Source organism: Eubalaena glacialis, chromosome 5 (genome assembly GCF_028564815.1).
Source record: "Eubalaena glacialis isolate mEubGla1 chromosome 5, mEubGla1.1.hap2.+ XY, whole genome shotgun sequence".
NCBI lineage: Eukaryota > Metazoa > Chordata > Mammalia > Artiodactyla > Balaenidae > Eubalaena > Eubalaena glacialis.
In genome coordinates this window covers 149437550-149458103 of record NC_083720.1, presented here as the reverse complement: position 1 = coordinate 149458103, position 20554 = coordinate 149437550, and the positions used below count along the sequence as shown (strand labels likewise).

General features: G+C 34.9%; 1 protein-coding gene across 1 annotated transcript in view; it reads right to left on the bottom strand.

The window, feature by feature from the left end:
- Positions 1-481: 481 nt before the first annotated feature.
- NAF1 (nuclear assembly factor 1 ribonucleoprotein) overlaps positions 482-20554 on the bottom strand; it is a 35751-nt gene continuing 15678 nt past the window's right edge. The window contains exons 4-8 of the mRNA XM_061191761.1: positions 19069-19151; positions 13708-13868; positions 10722-10773; positions 7475-7577; positions 482-1334 (exon numbers count right to left, since the gene is read on the bottom strand). Of these exons, the coding sequence (XP_061047744.1) occupies positions 871-1334; positions 7475-7577; positions 10722-10773; positions 13708-13868; positions 19069-19151 (863 nt within the window). The 3' untranslated portion in view covers positions 482-870. The remainder of the gene's footprint in view (positions 1335-7474; positions 7578-10721; positions 10774-13707; positions 13869-19068; positions 19152-20554) is intronic.

The window sequence follows — 20554 nt, the reverse complement described above, 5'->3', positions numbered from 1 at the left end:
AATACTCACTGGTCATTTAATTAAAAACTCTAAATTCAGTCTGTCATTCAACAGATATTTATTAAGTACTTAATCTGTGCCAGGCATCCAAGAATCTGGGAAACAGATATGGAAGACACAGTCTCCTAGTGTGGTGGTAAATACATGTTACTGTGAATAAATAACATATTTTATTGTGAATGATCCTTGTGTCTCTTTACGTGGTTAAACAGTAAAGCCTACTGGATCATGCCCAAATAACGGAAATTTGCATAGATAATGGAAAGCCTGCCTGTGCAAAACTAATAAATATTAACTTTAATTATAGACATGGCTTCTGCCAAGACATAAGGGTTTTCTTCTTTGTACCCTTCACTTGCTTTAAAAAAAAAAAAAAAAAAAGTTAGGACGTTTACATTTATTGGTAAACTGCATTTACAATGAAAATCAATTTTCAAAGTATAAGTTTATAAAAATAGTTTATTTTAAAGACTCTCAATAGAACTTAACATCTTATTTTCAGATATACCAGAAACATAATATGCTCAGTGCATTTTAACCCATGATGAAAGTTGCTCCAGATCTATTATTATTAGATCTACACATACTGTTTAACTGGGTAGTGTTCAAAATTTTAATACCACATAATTGGATTCCCCCTCCACAAGTTTAATGTTAAATTTTCATGAATACAATTTCACAAAGATTATATCAACTTACAACTGAAGGAACCATTTAGTAATTTACAATGTTTTAAAACTCTAGCTACATAATCTCTTTTTAAAAAAAAAAAAATCCTTCCTATATATATGTGTGTGTGCGCACGTGCGTGTGTGCGTGTGTGTATATATATATAAAAGTCCACATTTCTCAGGAAATGCATACATCCACCTAATAGTAAGGACCAAAATGAGAAGCATTACTATCTCCAGAAGAGGAGGGGGGAGGCAGAGGTGGGGGGGGTGGAGGTGGGGGGAGGGAGTACGGTAGGGGAATTAACGGGTGAGGCGCCACAGCAGGGGCAGCCCAGCCCATGTTTGCAGATGCAGGAGGCGGTGGCAGGGGTGGTGGAGGGGGAGGGAGTGAGAAGTTATGCATGTCAAACCCGGGAGGAGGGAAGGGATACTGTGGCATCATAGGGCCATCCTGTCTCTGGGGTAGAAATCCTGAAGTCTCCTGAGGTACCATGTGCTCTGAGTTATAAAACTGTGGAGGTGGGGGCCTGCCAGGACAAGACCGAGGATATCTGCCCCGGGAAAACCCTCGTGTGAATTCTCTGCTGTGATATCCTTTTGAAGGCTCTGAAGCAGAGTTATGAACGTTCCAATTCTGATGTACTTCTGAAAAACCTTCACCTTTGGGGAAAAAAAGCATAAAAACAAAATTAAAATTAACTTTAATACACCAAAAAACACTGTTTAAAATTTCAATAATGTCTTCTTTAACTTCCAATAGACCTTACAGTAATTACAATTTTATAAGGTTTAAAATTATCAATTTTAAATGAATCCAAAAGGCCAGAGATCAGGAAAGGGAAAGCAAGACAAAACTTTGAGACAATAACCAGTTGATTTCAGCCAAACACCACAGAGAAAACTGGACAGGAACCTCACTCACACTCTCAAAGGCTGAGTAAGGGGCCTGGCTAGCCCTTCCAACCAGGGTGGTCAGAAGAGGCTGAGCAGGGAGCCAGTTTCCAGCCTCCCCTCAATGACAATGGGGAACCTGGACTTGCATCTCCACTAGCAGTAACACAGTGTTCCTCCACTTCCTGTACTTGGGGTGGAGTCAGAGAAAACCTAGGAGAGTCAGGACTTTCATCAGTGCCCAGCATAACAAGGCCATCCCCCATGGTGTCAGGAGCAGTAACGAGGCACTCTTACCCTCACCAGACACAAGAGGAGGCCTGCCCGTGTACAGCAGTAATGATTCACCCCCGGCTTCAGATGTCAACAGAAGTTATAAAGAAAAGCTTAACTCCTATCCCCACCTGGTAGTAATAGTAATAACGCAACCTCCTTCCTTTCCCCGCCAGAACAGTTTTAAAAACAAAAATAGCATAATAACTAATATGTCCACGTTTCAATTAAAAACCACTCGTCATACCTAGAACCACGAAGATTTGAAACTCAATGAAAAAGGAAAACTAATTGAGGCCAACATCAAGAAGACAAAGATGTTAGAATTATCAGAGAAATGTTTTTAAGTAGTCATCATAAAAACACTTCAATAAAAAATTAGGAACACACTGAAACAAGTAAAAAATAGAAAGTCTCAGCAAAAAAAAAAAAAAATACAAAGAAGAAAAATAAATTTCAGAACTGAAAATTTAATAATCAAAATTAAAAACTGAAGGGAGGGCTCAACAGTAGAATGAAGGGACAAAAGAAAGAAGATAGAACAACGAAAAGTATCTAGTCTGAAAAGAAGAAAGGAAATAAACTGGGGAAACAATGAACAGAGAGCTTCAGGGATCTGTGGGACTGTAACAAAATAACTAATATTTACATCTTCAGAATCCTAGAAGGAAAGGAGAAGAAAAATGAGGGAGAAGATGTACTTCAAGAAATAATGACTGAACACTTCTCAAATTTGGCATAAGACATAAACCCACAGATTCAAAAAGCTAAACAGATCTCAGTTAGGATAAACCCAAAGAAGTCTACACCAAGACACATCACAAACTTTTAAAAACTAAAAACAAAGAAAAAACATGAAAGCAGAGGAAGAGAGAAATGATACCTTACCCACAGGAAAAAAACAATTTGAATGACAGTAGATGTCTCATCAGAAACCATGGAGACCAGAAAGAAGTGGCACAACATTTTTCAAGTGCTGAAAGAAAACTGGCAATCTAGAATTCTATACTGAGTGAAAATATCCTCAGGAAAAAGGGAAATCAAAGACTTTCTCAGACAAAGAAAAGCTAAGAATTTATCTCCAGCAGACCTACCCTAATAGAATGACTAAAGCAAGTTCTCTAAACAGAAACAATAAAAGAAAAGACTGTAAGACATCCGGAAGGAAAGAAGAACAGAGTAAGCAAAAACAGGAGTAAATACAATAGAATTTCCTTCTGTGACTGAGTCTTCTAAATTATGTTTGATGGCTGGAACAAAAATTATAACTGCTAATGTGATTCTTACTGTATACATAGGAAACAATTAAAGCAATTTATACTATTAACAAGGGAAAATAAAGGGACATATAGAGAGGCAAGGTTTCTACACTGCACGCAAACCAGTAAAATGACAATAGCAGATTGTGATAACTTATGCATATAAAATTTAAGACCTAAAGCAACCACTGAAAGAAAACCATACTAACTGATACAATCCACACTGCAGATAAATGCAAATGGAATTCTAAAAAATGTTATAGTAACCACAAGCAGGCAGAAAAAAGACAACAGAGAAATAAAAACTAGAGAGAATACAGAAAAACACAGATTTAAAGCCCTAACATATCAATAATTACATTAAATATAAATGGTCTAAATATACCAATTAAAACACAGAAGTTGGCAGAGTGGATTAAAAAACATAACTACAATCTACAAGAATCATTTCAGATGATCCAGTCACGTTGAAAGTAAAAGGATGGAACAAGCTACAATATGCAAACATTAATCAAAAGAAAGAAGGATTAGCTATATTAATATCAGATAAAACAGGCTTCAGAGCAAAGACTGGGACATTTTATAATGATAAAGGGGTCATCTACCAAGAAAATATAGTAATCCTAAATATGCATGCCCCAACCACATGCTCTCTCTCAACAACTGACAAAACAGCTATACGGAAAATCACTAAGGCTAGAGAAAATTTCAATACCACCAACAACTAACAAGATCTAATTGACATTTATAGAACACTCCACCACACAACAGCAAAATATACATTACTTTCAACTGCCCAAAATCATATTCCTAGATAGACCATATTCCACAAAACTTTTTAAAAAATGTAGAATTGAAATCATACAGATTGTGTTCTCAATCCACAATGGAATCAAAAATAGAAATCAATAACAGAAAGATTACAGAAAAATCTCCAAACACTTGGAAACTAAATAATACTCTTCTAAATAATCCATTGGTCAAAGAGGATGTCTCAAGGTAAATAAAAACAAACAAAGGAACATTAAGCTAAATCACAATAAATAAAACACACCAATATCTGTGGAACAAGTTTAAGCAGTAAAGTCTTAAATAAATAAGCTCCCAGCTCAAGAACCTAGAAAAACCAGAACAAAATAAACCCAAAGCAAGCAGCAGAAAGTTAATGATAAAGAGCTGAAAGAATGAAACTGCAAATAGAAAAACAATAAAGAAAATTAAATGACATAAAGAACTGCTCTGTGAAAAAGCAACATAATTGGCAATCCTCTAGGCAAAACTGACAAAGAAATAGAAGACACAAATGATCAATATCAGGAAAAACATCAAAAGGATGTTAAGGCAATACTGTAAACAACTCTACACACATTACTTGACAAATTAGATGAAATGGACCAATTCCTTGAAAAACACAACCTACTATAATCTATCCAATGTGAAAAAGATATCACTATTAAGGAAATTGAACTTGTAATTAAAAGTCTCCCAAAAAAAGATATCTCCAGGCTGAGGTGATTCACTGGAGACTTTTTACCAAACATTTAAACAACTAACACCAAATCTACAAAATGTTTTCAAGAAAATAATGAAAAAAAAAAATTCCCAAGTCATTTTATGAAGCTAGTAGGAAGCTTCTGCTGACACCAAAACCAGGTAAAAAAATGAGAGGGACAGAGAGAGAGAGAGAGAAAGAGAGAGAGAGAGAAAGAAAGAAAGAGAGAGAGAGAGAGAGAGAGAGAAAGAGAGAGAAAGAAAGAGAGACAAAGAAAGAAAGAAAGAAAGAAAGAAAGGAAGGAAGAAAGAAAGAAAGAAAGAAAGAAAGGAAGAAAGAAAAGAAAGAAAGGAAGGAAGAAAGAAAGGAAGAAAGGAAGAAAGAAAGAAAGAGAAAGAAAGACCAATATCCCTCATGAATATAAACATAAAAATCCTTATCAAAATATGAGCAAAATTCAACAACATATACAAAGAATTATACACCACGGTTTATTCCCATGATGCTCATTCAATAGTCTAAAACCAGTGTAATCTACTTTATTAACAAGGTAATGAAGAAGTCATGTGATCTTATCAATCAATGCAGAAAAACAATTATCAGAATTTAAAATTTTGACAAAATTCATGATTCCTGAAAAAAAGCTCAGGGAAAATGGAACTAGACAGAAACTTCCTCAACTTGATAAAGGACATCTACAGTACCCCTACACCTAACATTATACTTAATGGTGAAAGACTGAATGTTTTCTTCTATGACCAGGAACAAAACATATTTACTCAATACAGTGCCAGAAGTTATAGTTAGTAATGGTGAGAAAGAGAGCTAAATATGCATACAAACTGCAGGGGGGGGGGCATTGTTCTTATCTGCCACTGACATAATTGTCTACATTGAAAACCGCAAGGGAGAAACTCCTAGAACTAGTGAGTTCAGCAAGCTCACAAGACACAAGCTAAACATACAAACAATAATTGTATTTCTGTATTCTAGAAATGAACACATGAACACGAATTTAAAACGCAACACCATTTACAATGATTCCCAAAAAATGAAATACTCAGGTGTATATCTAACAAAAAAACGTACAGGACTCGCGTTCTGAAAACTACATAATGCTGGTGAAAGAAATTAAAGAAGATCTAAATTAATGGTGATGTATACCATGTTTGTGGAGTGGAAGACTCAATACAATTAAGATGTCAATTCTCTCCAAACCAACATACAGGTTTAACCCAATTCCTATCAAAATCCTGGCAAGACTTCCTGTCAATATAGGGAAGTTTATTCTAAAATTCATATGGAAAGGCAAAGGAACTAAAATGGCTAAAATAATTTTGAAAACTTTCAGAAAAAAAAAAAGAGAGAGAGAAAATCTTTGGGATGTAGGTCTAGGAAAGAAATTCTCAGACTCCATAAAAGCAAAGCAGATAAACTGGGCTTCATCAAAATAAAAAATTTTTGTTCTGCAAAAGATCCTTTTATGAGGATGAAAACACAAGCTATAGACTGGAAGAAATTATGTACAAACTTTCATAACTCAAGAGTAAAACACAGAAACACAACTAGAAAATGGGCAAAAGACATGAACAAATACATCACTGAAGAGATACACAGATAGCAAATGAGCTCATGGAAAGCTGTTCAATATCATTAGCCATTAGGAAAATGCAAGTTAAAAATCACAATTACATATCATCACATACCTATCAGAATGGCTAAAATAAAAAATAATGAAAATACCAAATGCTAGTGAGAATGCAGACAAACTGGGCCACTCACACATACACTGGTGACAGGAACGTAAAGTGGTAAAGCCACACGAAAAACAGTATGGCAGTTTCTCAAGACACTAAACATGCAACTACAGTGGAGCCTTTAAATAACATGTGTTTGAACTGCACAGGTCCACTTATAAGCAGATTTTTCTCAATAAATGCATACTATACTATCCAGGGCTGGCTGAATCCACGGATGCATCACCGCAGATACAGAGGACAAACTGTAAGTTATACACAGATTTTCAACTACATTGGGGGGGGGGGCTGTGTGTGTGTGTGTGTCAGTGCCCCTGACCCCAAAGTTATCCACTCGTCAACTGTATCATATAACCCAACTGTACTCTTGGACATTTATCCCAGAGAAATGTGAAAATTTGGGTTCACATAAAAATCTGTACACAAATGTATTAAGCAGCTTTCTTCATAAAACCCCAAACTGTAAACAACCCAAATGTCTTTCAATGGATGCACGGTTAAACCACCTGTGGTATATTCACACCACAGAATATTACCCTGGAATGAAAAGAAACTTGATACATACAACAATCTAGATGATTTCCAGAAAACTGTGCTCAGTGACAAAACCCAATCACTAATTTATATAACCATCCTTGACAGGACAAAATATATTACAGAAATGGCACACAGATCAGTGGTTGTCAGGAGCTGAGGAAGAGGTAGGAGGAGGGAAGTGGATGTGGATATAAAAAGGCAACATGAAGACTTTCTTCTGTGATTGCATTATGTCAATAGGAAATAAAACACCTTGATTTTAGCTTAAGCACCATATCATTTAATTCTAAAAATGGAAGCAAACAGCTTTCTAAAAAAAAAAAAAAGTACTGATGAGTACAAATGATTCTACCAAGGCTTAGCTTGCCTTTTACCCCTAGGAGCCAAGTTTACACCCACGAGCCTGAAAAGCCACCAATGAACATCCCCTGTCACTCTCCCACCACATCGCATCTGTGTAACGCCTCCAATGCTGGCCAGATGCCAGAGCGTAAAGAGAGGACCCCAGATGTTCCCTCAGTTTTATTACTGAGGAACTTATATAGATGTAAATGAAGATGAAAAAATGACTATATATTACATTTAACTCACCTGGTTCATTAAATTCAGATCTGAATTTTTTGCGGCCTTGAATCTGAGATTTTTTTCTCTGTTTGGCTTCTTTTTCCTTTTCATCATCACTGAAATCTAAGGCCTTGCACAGAAAAATAGACAGATGTATGTCACATGCATTTACCAATTCAATGGTACATATTTAACAGTGACCCTGACAGAAAAGTTACCCTTTTCAATACTTAATATTTACCAATAATATTCAAATCAGATATGATAGAAAAATAAAATATTTTTTGATAAATGCCTAATGACTCTAACACAGAAGATGAGTACTGAAGGTTTTTTTATATTGTTTTGTTTTGAATTCCTAGAAAGTTTCAGATAGGTAACTTTAAAATGCTGATCTTAAACACCCTTCAGATATGGGTATTCCCTAGCTAGAAATCTGACTTCCAGCTTAGAGTCACGATTCATCATAGTGCCAGCTGCCAAACAATTCTAAAGACAGGAGTAGTTAGGAATAAGCAAATACATAAATTATCAGATCTAATATAAAAATGGAAGTGAATGTTAGACCCTTCATTCATTCAAAAATTTACACACACCCATTATATGCCAGGCACTGTTTTAAACACTTTATAGGGATTCATTATTTTAATAATACAATGTCAGGTATAGTAAGGGATATAAATAAATAATAAGGCAAAGTAAGGGTGGGGAAAATCACTAGGATGCTCTTTGGATAGGAGTGTAGGAAAAGGCTTTGATAAGTAGATACATGAATGACCCAACTTCCAAGAAGAAATCATTTTAAATTACAAGAGGGAAAATTCAGATGTTACTAAGAATTGGGATCCACTGTTATAGCCTACCAAAAACCAAGACCTATTAGCTACGTATAACTTCTATGATTTCTTGGAATTCAGGTATTTTATTATCCTATTAATTTCAGAAAATAATGACTATGTTTCGTTAAAAAAAATACAAAAGTAGGGTCACTGTGTATACATGTGTTCCCTAATTAAAAGGAAGAAATAAAATACATATGAAAGTTTCTGTATGGGATTTTCAGTATGGTCTTGCTGAAATATATTCTAGATTGAATCTTCCATGAACCAAGAGTTGATATGCCTCAGAATCTATAATCAAATTCAAAAACATCAACTAATTTTAGTACCTTGAAACACATGATCTTTTATTACCGCTCTTTAATGTGCTAGAATTTTTAAGCTCATGTTAAATTTGGTACTGAGCCAGACACTAGAAAGTACTGAGACCAGATGGAAGACACTGCTTTCTCTGAAACGGTTCAAATGAGAAAACAGATAAATAAGCCAATAAACAAGTGCTGTGACAGTGCTCTGGGATTATGGGGCTACAGAAAGAGGAAAGAGGGCAAGGAAGACTTGATACGGGAGCCCCAGGATGAATCTCTGATGATGAGTCAGCAATGAACAAGGGGAAGGAAGCTTTTGGGGAGTGGGTTATACGTGCAAAGGCACCGTATATTAGAGAAGTACAAATGGTTCTCTAAGGCAAAGCGAAAGCTTCTTACACAGCAAACTTTGAGATGATGAAATTGGAGAAGTTAATAAAGACCCTTATGGGGCCAGTTTAAATAACTGGGCATTATCCTAAAAAGCAGGAGGACACCATTGTAAAGCAACTAGACTCTAATAAAGATGTTAAGAAAAAGAAAAAAAAAAAAAAAGCAGGAGGGATGTATTAAAGGATCTTAACTGGCAATAGTTTATTTTAGAGTGACTACTTTGGCAATATTTTGCTACCACCTCACAAAATCAGAGAAAAATTCACATTTTTCTTATATATAAATTAATTCAAATTTGCATTCACTGAACACATTTATTCAACTCAAATTATGTATTCATATGTTAGAAACGGATGTGGAGATGGATAAGATGTATTCACTATTATGCTCCTTTATCCAAGTTCAGTATTTTCTGTTTTCAGGGCATGATTTTTTTTTTAAGTTTAAACCCCACAAATTCCAAATTCTAGTCTACGATTAAGACCAGGCAATAATCCTATACTACAAAATCTGATCATTATAAAATTTAGAATCTCAGAGTTTCTCATATTACGGAAATAGACATCCAGTCAACTACTTGGAAAAAACAATTCCCATGAACTATGTTGTGATTTAATTTTAAAATTAACCCAATCAAACCAATTTTATAAACTATTAACAATTCCATAATTAACAACTATAATGCTTAGGTCTAAAACAACAGGGATGTATTAGAATATCTGGATTTCACAAGAAATATGTTTCAAGACCTTTGTGAATCCCCAAATACTTTTAAGATGTCCTGAACATAACTAAGAACAGTAAGTGAATCTTCAGGGTCTTAGTGGAAATCACATGTACCCATGACACAAATCAGAAAACATAATCCCACGGCAGTGTGGATACTAAACTAGGACTGCTCATTGGCTAAGTGACTATGTAAGTGGGCACTCCCTGACTCATGCTTCAGCAAAATCAGAAACTAACATAGACCATGAACCTTCAGCACTGTTTGAGAACATCTAAAATGACCAAAATTAAGTCTGAAATACCAAGAATTTACAAAACTGAGAAACTTCATCAGAACTACTGAGCAAATTTAAAAACTCCCACTTATAATAATTACAATTCTTCTTTTATATTGTATAAATTCACACTATTTTAATAAATGTATATACTCACTGCTGTAACTTTCATATTTTAATAACGTAAAGACCATATATATCAAGCTACTTAGAGACATAAAAATAGTCTTGCTGGCATGGATTTAAGAAAGAAATACAAGAACACTCTTTTTAGGAAGGTAATAATACTGTAAAAAATGGAGAAGTAGGTAGACTGTAATGATTTTGTACCTCCAAAAGAAAAGCAGCTTATTAAAAGCACCATCAATAAACGTGATGGTGTATAATCACATCCCACATGGTGAACTTACTAAAGGAAACAAATTTTTTTTTAATAATGACAATTCTGCCTCTGCCAGGCCTCAACGAAATTGATAAAAATAGGATATTTCAAGGAAAATGATAAGCTGATAATTATTAAAATGTGACTGAAAATTTTTTTCCTGAAATGATCACAAACTCTGGGCGGTATAAAAGCCGTCTGGGACAGGGGAGAGCACACAGGCTGGCAAAAGGCAGTGTGACTGCTGAGCAGCCTTGAGGACCTCCTTCAGGCCAAGAACGATGGGTTTATAAGATTGAGCCCTACCTTCCTCTCTCAAATACTGCGTAAAAAGACTTATACGTGTACCTCTGGTGGTGGTTCTTGATCATTCTTCCACGATGCATCTGATCCCCTATCCCTAGGGGGAAAAAACAAAGGTCAAAGGGTCAAGGTACTTACTAAGATTTTGTTAAGTGCTTATAACCTAATAGTACGGAAAATAATAAAGTACAAGACCTAAGCTCAATCTTAATTTGCAATATATATGAAAAGAAGAGCAAAGAATAAAGGCTCATTTTTGTGCTCTTTACCTCATTTAAGAAGATGTGGGAAAGGCACACGTAAACATGAGGAGCGGGGAACCAGAATGAGAGGCCAAGGCTGCGCTGTGCAGGGCAAAGCGGTTCTGCAGCTCCTAAGCAGCTCCAGATGCTCTGCCTTTGACGGAGAGTTCCATGATACCTGAGCTCAGCTCATAAACTTCCTTCAATAGATGCTTAACCCATACCACAGGTCAAAATGCTGTTCCAGGTGCCAAGGACACAAAAATGAATACGAGGCACTCCCTTGTCTAAGACTTGACAGGGTCAACAACAGAGATCACAACATGAAATTCTTCTTCCTCGATTTACCTGAGGAGTATCAACGATACTCCCTGAGTAACCAAGGTTTGCTCTAAGACTGCCTCTCAAAGAAGAGAGGGTGAGACAAAGGATATCTAGTTTGGGGAGGAGGAGGAGCTTTGAAGATTCTGACGGACAGTATAATCACAAGCATTAACTACTTTTGGTGGAAAGTTTTACACTCTATGACCAACAAAAGCACGTAGATCTATTAGAAGTACAATTATAATTTCTGAAATCTCATTTTTAATCTTATCTGGTTAATCTTCTTGATTTCAGAGTTTGACAATATTTGTTATTCAATTACATTAAAATATTACAAGGTATTAGGAGATTTTGTCCTCACTGCTTGAAACCAAATCTCAAAAATAAATGGAAGATTCTCAGGAATTAATTCATTAAAATCATTAATCCATTAATCCACAATCCATTAAAATCAATTTACAGATGTCTGTGGGCTGGCACAACATGAAATCATTAAGTTTGCTCTAAAATTTTAATTCAGAATTTTGACATTATATATGATTTATATCAATGATTTTTCTGCTTTTAATTATCATCTTACACCCATGCATTTATCATAGCTCCAGGACTCCTTTTTGTATGGATACCATCTGATGGCCTGCAGTGCCCTTAGTGTGGAATCTTAAAGATGTAAATGGTAAAAGCTCCCCAAGTAGGGCATCACCACAGAAAATCAAAATCTACTATAGAAAAGATCAAGCAACATTTCAAACAGCATCTTTAACAAAAGACTAAGCTCATGGGAAGCTAAGATTAAAATAGCCTTACTAGAAAAAGGTAAGCTGGAGAGAAGCTGAACTTCTTCACCTCAAAGGCAAAGGAGTCCCCATGACTGACACAAAAAAATGCAGTCTAGAACAGAAGTCTTTGTCAGGCTGGGTTTCTGCAGGGTGGGCTCAATTTCCCAATTCTTTATTTTCTTGTCCTTTCTTTCTAGGACAAAATTCTTGTTCTTACAAATCAGTACAAAGACTGCTTCTAAATCTATCTAAAAACATCTTCAGAAAATCTTTTCAACCTATCAACTTTTAGCTAAAATATTTTATCTGTTAAAAGCTAAATATATGGCACATCCAGAGCAACAGCCTAATATTCAAACAGAATGAAATGCTATTTAAGGCATGATTTTAAAACATACTAAAATCTTTATGACTTTGTTGTCTATTTAATTCACCTTTCTTGTCAACATTTAGAAAAACTAACCTTATGCGGCCTGAAGAACACCTTAAGTTCCTTCAGATAATCGTGTGGATTCTTAAACATGAGTTTAATCAATTATCAGGAATAAAATGTTCATCTCATTTCAGAAATTATTTCCAATAATTGAAACTCAGGCTGGATTTAACATGTAGGTGGTAGAGAGGCCTTCTCGTGGCCTGCAGCTGGGACTGGTACCAGGGTTTGACAAGCACCAGGGTTACTACTCACTGTTAGCTCCTGCAAAAACCACACCCCTAATGCTTCACCTGTATTTCAAGTTTCCAACTGAAAGACAGCTAGATCTCAAAGGGACTTTTGTGTCAAACTGAGTGCAAAGTCTTTCCAGATTTAAGATCTACTCTCTGCCAATCCCTTGCAGTCTTTTCTTCTGCCCCTAACTGGGCAATATTTTTATTGGCTCATATTCATTACATCCTTCCAAAGCATTTAACTTATGTTTATAGAAAAAGCTATTCTACTTGAATTCGCATGTCACTGGTTTGTGCAAAAATTAATAATGTAATTATAATAAAAAAAACCTAACTGATATAAACAGCTCTACAGCTAACACCTGGCAACACAATTTACACCTGGCAAATACAGAGCTCATCGGTGGGAACAGAAATATTACCAGACACATGCCACAGGCATCATACAGCATATTTCATACAGCATCCAGACAGAATGGAGACCACTGGTTCGTTGGTGAAGTCAACCCTGTTAACCATGGCTTGATACACAACACACATTTTAGTCCTGTCTTCTATTAAGTGTACAATTTATAAGCAACCTGAAATTTACTCATTTTCTTTTTTCTTCTTGAGAATTATCGTTTCATTAAATAGTGAAGCCTATGAATGTAATCCAAAGAAACTTTTATTTAAAATGAAAGTTTTTTTTAAAAAAAATATAATACTAATAGTAAAGTAGCATATATATGAAAGAAGGTATATAATGGAAAAAATAATGAATTAAAATTGACAAAATGTATACGGCCCAAACATGCTCTTACTAGTTGATCATGTCATTTTGGGCAAAAGATACAAATGATCTTGACCTATAAAGTCTGATAACAATTGTAGCTTTCAGAGAAGTTACCAGGAAGACAAATTAACTCTTTGTTAGATAGATACCGTTTTAACTACAACAAACTACATCACTGAGAATTACTCCTAAAACATAAACATTAGATAAGCAAAGAAATAGCATGCCAATAAAGTACTTACTGTTTAAGTCTTTCTGTGAATATATATTGGGTGAAGTCTTTCATTGATGGAGCAAAATACATAGTGTCCTTTATTTTAATACCTTTATTCTCAATGTGCTCTGAAGAATTAAACCGTAACACATAAAATGGGTGCGCGACAGGTCCAAATATCTCAAATATCTATGAAAGAGAAGAAACATAAAGTTCTCCTTTAACTGCAAGATAAAGAAACCCGAAAAATGTTTTCAAAGGTAATGCTGTCAATATAAAACCAATAAAAGTTTAAGTCATTTCTGCGTACTCATAAAGCCTTCATATTTTGATCATAAATGCATTAGCTTATTCGATTTCCTTTCTATGAATCTAAAATAACTGTAACAAGTTTGTTCCTTGCTAAATTTAAATCATTTTGGTGGTACCAACTACCAACTAGACGCAAATAATAAATTTTTGTTTTTGTTATTGCTCATTTAAGTTATAAGATACGAACAAAAGAATTACAGTTGGTAACGTTTGAGAAATAAAATGCTGTCATTTTAAATCTTATGAAATGGTACTTTTTGATTCTTTTAGATTCAGTCACTTCTGCTGTTTCCATAGAGTTAACATTTTTATAATATTAAACGACAACATTTTTAAATTCAAAAAGTAGTAGATTTAAACTTGAAATTGTTTATTTCTCAAAAACCAAAGATACCATACAGCCTTTAACTTTTATGTAAAGGAACTGCTTTTAGCATATCTATTATTTTATTTTTGAAAATGTTTTATAAATGATGAAAGGGAGCCTCTTGATTTCAAACTCTTCCCAATATAAAGGCCTGAGTTTTTAAATATGTTTCTGATAATAAATGTACATTATAGAAACTAGACCATGATCAGTAGCAGTGTAGATTTTTCCAGTTGTTTTCCTATTAATAATTTTTTTTCTTTTGAGACTATATCATACTTTTGTATATTGCTCCGTTTTAACTATTTTTTTAAATTGAAGCATAGTTAATTTACAATGTGTTAGTTTCAGGTGTACATTAAAGTTATTCAGTAATACACGTGTGTGTGTGTGTGTGTACTCTTTTTCAGATTCTTTTCCATTAGATTATTACAAGATGTTGAGTACAGTTCCCTGTGCTATACAGTAGGTCCTTGTTGTTTACCTATTTTATATATAGTAATAGTGTGTATCTGCTAATCCCAAACTCCTAATTTATCCCGCCCCACCCCACTATCCCCTTTGGTAACCATAAATTTGTTTTCTATGACTGTGAGTCTATTTACGTTTTGTAAATAAACTCATTTGTATCATTTTTTTAGATTCCAAATATAAGTGATATCATACAATAGTTATCTTTCTCTGACTTACTGCACTCACTATGACAATCTCTAGGTCCATCGATGTTGCTGCAAATGGCATTATTTCATTCTTTTTCATGGCTGAGTAATATTCCATTCTAGGTATATACCACATGTTTATCCAGTCATCTGTCAATGGACATATAAGTTGCTTCCATGTCTTGGCTACTGTAAATATAGTGCTGCTATGAACACTGGGGTGCATGTATCTTTTACAGTTTTCTCTGGCTATATGCCCAGGAATGGGATTGCTGGATCATATGCTAACTCTACTTTCAGATTATTAAGGAACCTCCATACTGTTCTCCATAGTGGCTGCACCAATTTACATTCCCACCAGCAGTGTAGGAGGGTTCCCTTTACTCCACACCCTCTCCAGCATTTATTATCTGTAGACTTTCTAATGATGGCCATTCTGACTGGTGTGAGGTGATACCCCATTGTAGTTTTGACTTGCATTTCTCTAATAATTAAAGATATTGAGCATCTTTTCATGTGTCTATTAGCCGTCTGTATATCTTCTTTGGAAAAATGTCTATTTAGGTCTTCTGCCCATTTGTTGATTGGGTTGTTTATTTGTTTTTTTGATATTAACCTGTATGAGCTATTTGTTTATTTTAGAAATTAATCCCCTGTCAGTAGCATCATCTGCAAATATTTTCTCCCAGTCTGTAGGTTGTCTTTTCTTTTGTTTATAGTTTCCTTTGCTGTGCAAAAGCTTTTAAGTTTAATTAGGTCTCATTTGCTTATTTCTGCCTTTATTTCCATTACTCTAGGAGACGGATCTAAAAAAATATTGCTGTGATTTATGCCAAAGAGTGTTCTGCCTATGTTTTCCTTTAGGAGTTTTATAGTATCCTGTCTTACATTTAACTCTTTAATCCAATTTGAGTTTATTTTTGTAATATGGTGTTACAGAATGTTCTAATTTCACTCTTTTACATTTAGCTGTCCAGTTTTCCCAGCACCACTTAATGAAGATACTGTCTTTTCTCCACTGTAATATGTTTGCCTCTTTTGTTGTAAATTAATTGACCATAAGTGCATGAGTTTATTTCGGGGTTTTCTATCCTGTTCCACTGATCTACTGCTCCCTTTTAAAACCTAAAGTTTCTTTAAGTTTTTTCATGTTAAATATATTCTTCATAAGCATAATTTCTGTGGCTATTTAACACTCCTTTACACGTTTAGCAGAATTTATTTAATTTGTCTTATATTGTAGAACACTGAGACAGCTTCCAATTTGTTCAATGTAAGAACTGATGCCCCATAATGAACACCTTTATCTGTAAATCTCTGTACTTCAGATTTCCTGAAAACTGATTTGTAAGGGATGGAATTATTGGAGCCAAAAGCATGATTATTATTAAAACTCTTGATGTAAGTTACTAAATAACTTTCCAAATACCTTAGACCAATTTAAACCAACTGCATTAAAAGTACCTATCTTATTACATCCTCAGTTGATTTGTGATTGTTAAAGTTCTCATTTGTTAAAAAGTAAAACAAAAACTAACAAAAACAAAACCTGCTTGAACAAATGCTCAAAACTAAATGCAAAGAAATTCAGGTTATATAGATAATAACAGGTGATACAGGTTGGTCACTTTTTAAAAATCCCCTAATATTGAAGAACTCAACATTAAAAATGGAATTCTATTCACTAATTATCAAGAGGAACTAATCATTATTAGGATTAAAGTGTAAAAGTAGAAATTCAAATCTGAGGTTGCCCTCCTTAAATCAGTGGGAAAAGGGGAGGGAGGTGGAAGGGGAAAAAAAATCAGACCACCTGGGTTGTAAACTCCACTTTGTTCCCTTTTAGCTATTGTGATTTTTGAGTAAATGGGGATATTCCACTTCCTTACAGAGTTTCAGTGAATTTTAAAATATACACAAATTATTTGACACTGTAGCTGATCATTATTGTTATTGAAGAGGAGAGGGAAAAGGAAGGATGTGCAAAGGTTCAACATTAAAGGTAAAACCAATTTAGTGTCTGGATAAAATATGCTAAATATCTAAGAGATTCAATTTCATTTTCTCATCACTGGTTTGTTTAACTGATACTCTCACCCTCCACACCTCCACCATTATCTTGGGGATTATTTCAAGGTGCTAAGATTTATAATCAAATATTTTTGAAAGACTTGTCACTTCTTGAATTTACAAAGCTTTCTATGTAAAATTTGGAGAGAGATTTAATTTTGCTTTCTAGACTTATACCATATAGCTAAAGTTAAAGATGTAAATGTTATATTTTTATATGACTTGTTCCAAGGTCAAATGACAGAAGGGCTGAGTATTGATATTATCCAAGACTGAAAATTCAAATGTACTGGGGGATATAAGAAATGTGTTTAGAGGTTTTCAAAATTAGCAAAGTGCTGAGTATATTGAAATTGAAATTGTCTAAGTTAGCTATTAAAGAAAAAGGAACTGTCATGAAAATCATAAATAAAAGGAATCATGGAAAAGATCAGTTTCAATTCACAGTCAAGAAGAGCAGGAAGTGCACTTCCCTTGCCTCTGCTACCTGGTCTCCCCTGAGGAGGCACACCAGCCTGCTTGTGCATGGACAGCTCCCTCCCAGCAGTCTCCACCCACTTCCACTCGTCTCTCTCTCAGCAGCCTCCAAGGTTAAGCCCCTGGAATCTCTCTAACCCCTTACAAAGGCACCAGCAGTAAATAGGGTTTGTTCTGTATTGCAGTACTTCTTCCTCTGAGTCAAAAGCACTGAGATCCATACTTGAAACAAAAGTACTAAGCCTAGGTATTTGAAAGGGAGAAAAGCACAGCACCATCCTTCAGGTATTAAAAAGTCTTTCTTCTCTTTGCAAACTTTCTCAAGAATTGCCAAAAAGTATTAGCTCTAGACCCCAATTAATTCTGCTGCTGACTGCTTTGCGATCGTAAGAGACTCATTTCTCTTTGGTAAATTAGTCTGGTGGCCTAAAAAGTAGGTAGTGCAGGGGGACAGGACCCTGATAAAAGCCTGATCCCTTTCCAATTTGTGTTAGAATGGAACAGCAGGAAAAGGCATAGAAAAGGGAAAGTTATGTGAGTTGATCTAATAATATAGTTCAAAATATATGCTTTTTTCTGATTAAACACAAATTAATTACATCTCTCCGAACAAAAAAAGACACCAACTGTTGCTTATCTAGGAAAAACTAAACCCAGAAAGTTGCTTCTCCAAAGATAGCAGCTGGTTTCTTACCTGTTTGTTTTCAACTCAATACATATTTACTCAGCACATATAATTTACAAAGGACTGTACTACACACAACGGGGAATCCCGAGGCGAATAAAACTCTGTCCCTGCTGCCAGAAAAAGAACACCTGGTTGGTATTTACATTCTTGATCTTGGACAGTTTTACGTCCTCTGCTGACCACTCTGAATTGCTATTTGCTGGGTAAAATGTGGGGTCTTTCCTCCCTCTTAAGGTTGGACGTGCAGCATGCCGGGTTGCTCCATTAGTCAGACGTGAAAAGGGACCCAACCTCTCGACGATACACACGTTCATAATTCCCCAGGAAGTGCTTGCAGTGACACTTTCCTGCTATCACTGACATCTTTTTCCACTTGAAAAATTCCACTCTCAGCTTCCACCTGAGGAAGGCAAAGTCTAAGAAGTTTTGAGAGCCACTATTCAAAGGGCCTCACAAACCAAAAAAGTTTATGAACAACTAGGCAGTGGAAAGTCTCCAGCACCTAACTGAGTACCTGGGGGAGCTGTGTCTTATTCAATACATAGACCCACTGCCTGGCAAACAACCTGACAAACATCAGGAAAAAACTGTATACATGTGTATTTAATGACACAAACAGCAAAGGATAATAAGCAGTATTAAACCAATGTACAGACAGACACAAAGTATTGAAGAAAATCGGGAATGTACTAAAATTTGAGAGCTCTAGATTGCTCATGTACTAAAATTAATAAACTTTTTAAGATAGTGAAAGTCAGAAAAACCAATCAACAAAGAAACAGGATAATTAGTAGGGTCTGAATATTTTTTACAAACCTTTCCTGCTGCCTGTCGATCACTTTTAAAAACTACAGTCTCCTCATTAACTGGAGGTACGTTAGTCATAGATTCAATTATTACTGAAAAATGAAACAAAACAGATTATTTCAAGATTTAATCAGAAGATAATGCAGAATTTAAATGAGAATTTAGGCTTTAATTCCAACATAATTTAAAATGAAATTTAAGGTGGGATAATATACCTCAGTGACTATTCCTCTTGGATAAAAAAACAAAGTCTATTTATTACCAAGTAGCACAGGGAAATAAATTCTACATTATTTTATTTTATACAAAAGCTACAGTTCTAAGGGAAAAAAAAATTAAAGTACAAAATCTCACAGAAAATTGGAATCATCCATTAAGACAACAAATTCAAGCTGATCATTTTCTCAAGCAAGTTTTAACCAAAAAAGAATAATCTCACATTTAGTCACTAACTCCTGTTTTAGAAGAAATTAGTCTTCTTTCTCACCCTAGAAATTCTTTTCTGCAAAGCACTGATTACTTACTGATATATGAAAAAGTTAGATTTCACAAATACATTTTCCTCTGAACAGCTGAAGTAAGAATGATAGAACTCCCAGTAATTTTTATCATTTCCCTTCTCAAAAGGCAAAAAGCATTATTCCACTGGTCTAGCAGAATCTCCAATTCGTGTAAGTGCCACAAACGTCAAACAACCAAAATCTACCACAGCAAAGAGGAAAACAAACACGTACACACCTCAGACAGACACACACACACACACAATAGGTTCTTAGAAAATTAAGGCAACAAACAAGAATACTCTGTCACGTTAAACAGATAATGCCATCTCCACTTGGAAAATCAGTGGAAGTATTGAAGTATTTCCACTTGAATATCCACTTGAAATATTAGTTCAGATTATTAAAATCCATTCAAAGATTTTCAATTGTATCCCAATTAATTTCAAGAGCTAGTGCTTCTAAGTTCTGAACGTGCACATAAGGAACAGATCACAGGTCAACAATTTTTGAGTTAGATCTGCTCCTGGAATAAAGATGACAAGGATAGGTAGTAACAGTGAGCACTGACAGAATTTATTCTCACTCTTCTCTCCCTCCCAATCCCCCTCTCAAGGAGTCAAAAATTACATGAAAATTAAAAATCACCTAATCCAAAACCCTCATTTTATAGAAAGGTAAGAAAACAGTACTCAAGAGATTAACATGATTACATGGTCAAATCCAGACAGAGCTACCACCACAACCTAGTGGACTAATACTTATTGTACACTCCTTTCCGTAAAAGGTCCAAATAATGTTAGATGTTTTAAGCTTTCAAAACAGAGGGTGCAACAAGCATGTATTGATACAACAGTAACACGTGCTGTTTGATTCATTACTCTTTATTCCCACCAGGTTGAAAATTTTGTTAGTCTATTAAGACGTGTTATTCAAAACAGTATCCTTGAAAAGCATTAGTCCGTGTGTATCATATAGTTTACATTTCTCTCCCT